The sequence below is a fragment of the Centroberyx gerrardi genome, chromosome 5 (assembly GCF_048128805.1).
Source record: "Centroberyx gerrardi isolate f3 chromosome 5, fCenGer3.hap1.cur.20231027, whole genome shotgun sequence".
NCBI classification, from domain to species: domain Eukaryota; kingdom Metazoa; phylum Chordata; class Actinopteri; order Beryciformes; family Berycidae; genus Centroberyx; species Centroberyx gerrardi.
Genome location: NC_136001.1, coordinates 33,668,888 through 33,674,773, shown reverse-complemented (window position 1 = coordinate 33,674,773; position 5,886 = coordinate 33,668,888). Strand labels below are relative to the sequence as shown.

The following is a 5,886-nucleotide window of genomic DNA, read 5'->3' as shown; positions in this document are numbered from 1 at the left end:
CGACCTTCCGCCCACCATCTCCCTGTCGGACGGGGAGGAGCCCCCGCCCTACCAGGGCCCCTGCACCCTGCAGCTCCGGGACCCGGAGCAGCAGATGGAGCTGAACCGGGAGTCGGTCAGAGCCCCGCCCAACCGGACGGTGTTCGACTCCCACCTCCTCGACCCGAGAAACTCCTGTCTGCAAGCCAGGTAATGACACTGAGGGAAGGTGCTGTCAATGGTAGCTTTAGGCTAATTAATTGGTTAATTACATGGTTACAAGTAACTAAATATATGCCAAATGTAATCAAATTTTTGCTGTGGAAAAGTTGGCTGCAGCTGAAGGTTTGGGCAACATTGCCCATACGCAGCCAATCAGGTACCATTATTGCTATAGCACAGCTAGCAACAATCAGCTGGTTCAAATCAGTGAAAGGACAGTCTGAAGGCAGAGGAAGAAAGTATTGTCAGAGGTCATCTTTGGAAGCCATTTTGCTTTAGCCATTTTGTTTAATTGAATTTGGGAATTTTGAATGTACAGTGGAACATGTGAAGACAACATCAACAACTGCCTGATTATTGCCTTAGTATTATAATCATGCAATTAAATTAAGTAGTACTATTTTAGTATTGCCATAGTAAGAACTTTTAATGCCTGACCCCTAATTGTTGTTCTGCTCCTAGCAGTCTGACCCCTCCTAGTTGTTCTGCTCCTATCACTCTGACCGCTCCTTGTTGTTCTGCTCCTAGCAGTCTGACCGCTCCTTGTTGTTCTGCTCCTATCACTCTGACCGCTCCTTGTTGTTCTGCTCCTATCACTCTGACCGCTCCTTGTTGTTCTGCTCCTATCACTCTGACCACTCCTTGTTGTTCTGCTCCTATCACTCTGACCGCTCCTTGTTGTTCTGCTCCTAGCCTGCAGGCCCCTCCTCCAAGCGTCCATGCAGGCATCAGTGTGCTGGAGGCCCAGGAGGCGTTGTCCAGGCAGCAGAAGCAGCGGTCCGGAGTGGAGGCAGCACCCCCGGCCTACAGCGAGGTGATCGGACACTTCTACCACCCGGCGTCCCTGACCCCCGGCCTCAGCCAGAACCACAACCATCGGACTGTATCGCCTTCACGAGCGCCCCCGTCCTCGCTGATACACGGCCTGCTCCGGCCTCCGCCTCAGCAGCAAGGAAGTGTGGACAACCGAAATGCAAGGAATACAAAGGAGAAATCCCACAAGCCCCAGCAGGTGTGACAGAGTTGGAGCCACTTCCTGTAACTCCTGCTTCCTCTTTCCTAGCCGATGGGAAAACCTGGATAATGTCCACTAGCCGCCGGGGAACGTCCATCAATGGTCAGTAGCCAATGAGGAACACCCCAGCTGATGGTTAAATTCACCCTTAATGGTCTAAGGTAAGATTGGGCGTTGAAAAAGCTGGCCCCTTCTCAGCTTTCAAGGGCTGATTCACTTTAGTTGTAGGGTGAATTTGCACCTCAAAAAGCTGACGTGGTCAGTCTTGCAATTTCCCAATCTCATGGTTCAGGCTAGGATTGGGAAGCAGCAGCACTGTGGGGTAAGAACACCTGGAAAACCCCAGGAGAACATCTGGTACTTCCTGTTTCACAGCTTCCTACTTCCTGTCTGAGGAGCACTTCAGATGAACCGATGATGATGATGATGATGATGATGTCAGAGCAGGAGGAGAGGGGTTGGAAACACCGCCCATCTCGTCCCTACTCTATCAGACTGACTTTACAACTACTCTTGATTCATTATAAATATTTACTTGTTGTTTGTTTCTATAGAACTTGTTGTTCTGTTTTTTTGTTTGTTTGCTTGTCTTTTTCGCGCTTACAAAAAATTCCTATCCAGGCAAACGGCGAAATGTTGCAATCTTCTATCCAGGTATTAGGATTTGTTTTGTTTTCTAGTGATAATCCCCCTTGCTGCTTTGACTGACGGCAAACTGCAGGTCTGTGTGGTTCCATATAGTTCTGGTTCTAGTAACGTCTCATCAGTTTGAAAGAGAACCTTGGAATGAGAATCTCTGCAAAAAACAGGCCTGCTTGGGTCTAAAGCAGACATTTTGTTTTGCAGTTGAGTCTCCACATCTGTGTTTGGTCCAGATTCAGGACTGCACAGTCTGACACTGGCAATGACTCCTGTACCAGGCTTTAGCTGTATCACTGGGGCATGTGAGCATGTTAGTATATTAGCATGTTAAAATGCTAGCCATTAGCTTTTCAGTCTGTTTCCAGATAGAGTTTAGCTTTAGTTAGTGTTATCTTACGCTAGCTTGGCAGTTGTAGCACAGTGCTAAAAGTCATGTGAGCTAAAAGTTCTGCCTCATATCGACCAACCAGTGCAGGAGTTGTTGCTAAAATACTTTTTGAGTTTGTAGAAAGTTAGCCTAACCTTTCTAAAGAAAGTTTGCACAAGATTCAAAACTGTTTGCCACACAGAAAAAAAGAAAATCTGCAATATGTTTGATAAGAGAGAGGACAGAGAAAGTAGTGGTATTTTTCTAAACTTGATGGATTCTAAAGTAAAGGTGTTTTTTTTGTTTTTATATGTTGTTTAGTTCTAGAAGAAAAGATCAGTAATCTGTTGGGGTGCCAACTTTCACATGTTTAACATTTTGCTACATACATGTTGGCATGTATATATACGGTACATATATATACACATGTATGCAAACTGAGAGCGAACTTAAAAAGCACGAATTTAGACTTATTTATATAATTGCTGAAAAAAATTGCACTATTTTTTTAGTATGCGCAGATGGAACGTGTGAGAGACTTTTATTGTGAAGGAGCTCTGTCTATGTGGATGTGAACAGAATAAGTGAGAGAGTCCTGGAACTTGTACCATGGTGTGTGTTTCCAGGGGGACTTACCAGAGGGACGGACCACCACAGTGCACAGTAGCCAGTATCATGATAACATATCACAGGGAGACACTGACTTAGATTCAGTCCAACGGACTCGGACCCAACCATTACTATACCATTGATATCAAAAAAACCTGGTTTATGCAAATGTACGAGTCCTGCGAGCCAATCAAAAGTCAGGAGTCAACCTGAGGGCGCAATCATAAACTCTCCTCGTAGCTCTCTCTCGTCCTATTGGCTGAATTGTTGGTCAATCCCACACCAACACAGCTAAGCTCTCTGATTTGTCAAAGCTGGCTGTCACTTTGGCAAACTGCCTTGTCCAAACAAGTCAAGCACATAAGAGTTCGCTCACGTTAATCAGACTTTTAAACACTGAATGATGCCTGAACTTACGACTAATCAAGACAGTGTGTAATGTAACAGTAGAAGTGAGTAATTTAGGTTGAAATTGAGTTTGAGCCTTTAATACGGCTTTGTGTTGTTTTTTTGTTTGTTTTTTGAATGTCAGAATATTTGTGAAGAGAGAGAGAGAGCGGTGGAGAGACAATGACACCTTACAAGGCAGCCAGGTAGTGTGTAACTAAACTAAACAGCCCACAGTGTGTGATACATAGGCTTCGACTGTGCACTGCTTCTCCTGCCTTCTACACACACACACACACACACACATACAGCCCTCTGGTAAGATCCCCTCTCTTGCAGGCATCTCTGAGCACTTTACTGCAGCAGGCAGAGACAACAATCCTCTGTCAGCCGGCGCTGGCCTCGGGCTTCAGGCCTCGGGCCTCGGGCTTCGGGCCTCGGGCTTCGGGCCTCGGGCTTCGGGCCTCGGCCTTCGGGCCTCGGCCTTCGGGCCTCGGGCCTCGGCTTACCGCCACACACTGAACCACCGGCAAATTCATATTTACCTTTCTGGGTTCATATGTCCAAACCTTTAGAGACACTCTTTTAAAAGATGCGAAGAGTTGTATTCCAAGACTTTTTATATCCTCTTTGGGAAACAAAACAATCAGGACCTCATACCTGAAGTAATTCATCATTCAGTTTGTCTAAAATCTAGAGGATCCAGTTTGAAAACGTAATTATTCTCTCACTGAAAGAAAGACCTACTGTCTTTTAAAAAGTGACGTAATTTATTTTATTTTTGTGCCATCAGTTATTTTGTAAGATTAGGTATTAGCTTCTTTTTTCCCATGGTGGATATTTCAGTTTGGAGCAGAACTCTTTGTGTGTTGAACGCAGCGCGAGACGGGTTGTCGCAAACTAGACACACAGAAGTGTTGAAAAGTGACACGCGTGTTAATAGCAACTCGTCTTGTGTCATCTGTTTAAAAGAGTGTACAGCTGAAGATAAAATGGATATTGACTCACTAATGTAGAGGTTGAGGATATTAATAGCTTCCCAGTTTCATATAGACGTGAACTTAGCACTAGTAAGCCCTATTGAAAACAGTTTAATTGGTGAGTCAGGCCTTTTAGTGTCCAGTCTTTATGCAACAGCGCCCTCCACAGGGACAGAACCAAACTGCACCCAAACACTCCTGAGGCTGAGTACAGCTTGGCAGCCAGAGGACAGGAGAGAGTTAAAAGGCCAAAAAAGGAATTATTTCATAATCTGATATGGTGAATCTTAAATGGCTCCGTTTTTGCTTTCTTTCTCAAATGAATCACAGGTTAATCAACAGATCTGCTTTTAAACTCTTAACATCTTGTCATGTCTGTCTAAACAGGGAGAAACCTCATGGAATCAGATATTTTTTCCTGTTTAAAGAGGCATGAAAAAATCAATCAGATGAAAACTTTGTATTCTCAAAAAAGTCAAATTTTCAGGAATTTGGTACAAACTAGCTTCTCTTCAGATTAACAGCCATGTGTTTTTGAAATTGTAACACAATTTTGAAAGACCATGGGAACCTTTCATTCAAGTAAAAACACCAAAATCAGCAGTTACGAGGTTTTCCACGACAGCAGCGATATGAGATCTGTAGTTTTCTGTTGTTTTGTCGATCCCACTGCAAATCAACTCCTGTGATCAATTTAATGGAAAGAAGCAAAAAGGATGCGAGTAATCAAAAGTCAGTACTTTGCTGGTTCACCTTCCCTCCATTTTGTTTTCTCTCTCTCCTTTGTTTCTGTGCCATGTTGCCATGTTTACATTTTGTATTCAAAGACAAGCACTTGAATCAAAAATCCTGATATGAAGTTATTAATCTCTTGACCCAAAGCAGCCGAAGGAGTAATGATTGAATTAATCAAAGTATGAATCACCTTTGACCCCTAAAGGAGATTATGTCCTGGTCCTAACACAACAGTCTAGCTAACCTCTCTAGTCTCTTTATTCCATTTCATCTCCTTTCCTCATCTTTCCTTTCCTCTCCTCCTTCCCTCCTTCATTCATCCCTTTCTTCCCTCCCCTCACTTCCCCCTTTCCCCTTCCTCCTTCCTCTCCTTGCCTCCTTCCCTCACCTCCTCCTCTTACTTCTAATGTAGGGGGATACATTTCAGAGTTGAAGTGTTAAGAGAAGGAGCTAGGTGTTATGTTTGGACCGGGCCTGTTCCTGTTCAATGCGGTTTGGTTCCCTGTATAGGAGGGTTAGCAGCGGGTATGAAGGAGGCTGGATGGGCCCTGATCAGGGCTAGACACTAGAAAACAATAATCATAATAAAAATAAGCCTACAGTGTGTTAATATTAGCATTATAACAGTCTAGGATCACACGCTGTGACCAATCTCTCGCTTCAGGGAAACCAGTGCTGGCTGACAATATGAACAGACAGGAGGAGGAGGTGGAGGAGGAGGAGGAGGAGGAGGAGGAGGTGGATCCTTTAGAGGCTCACTGGAGATGTATACACCAACACACACTCGCCTACACACACACACACACACACAGGTAAAAACACAGTAACGTACGACTAGTACACCAAACCTCACTCACACAATGGCTGCATTACTGTAACGTGCACAAAAAATGACAGCAATGCGATTAAGACAGCAATGCGAGTAACGCCTCTTTCACAAGTGACTATTA

At 44.4% G+C, this 5,886-nt stretch overlaps 1 protein-coding gene across 1 annotated transcript in view; it reads left to right on the top strand.

The window, feature by feature from the left end:
• The window catches only part of pmepa1 (prostate transmembrane protein, androgen induced 1), a 36,875-nt gene extending 31,248 nt beyond the window's left edge, over positions 1 to 5,627 (top strand). Inside the window, exons 4-5 of the mRNA XM_071910239.2 lie at positions 1 to 189; positions 895 to 5,627. The exon at positions 1 to 189 is cut by the window's left edge and continues 182 nt beyond it. Coding sequence (XP_071766340.1) covers positions 1 to 189; positions 895 to 1,219 — 514 coding nt within the window. The 3' untranslated portion in view covers positions 1,220 to 5,627. The remainder of the gene's footprint in view (positions 190 to 894) is intronic.
• The last annotated feature ends 259 nt before the right edge of the window (positions 5,628 to 5,886 follow it).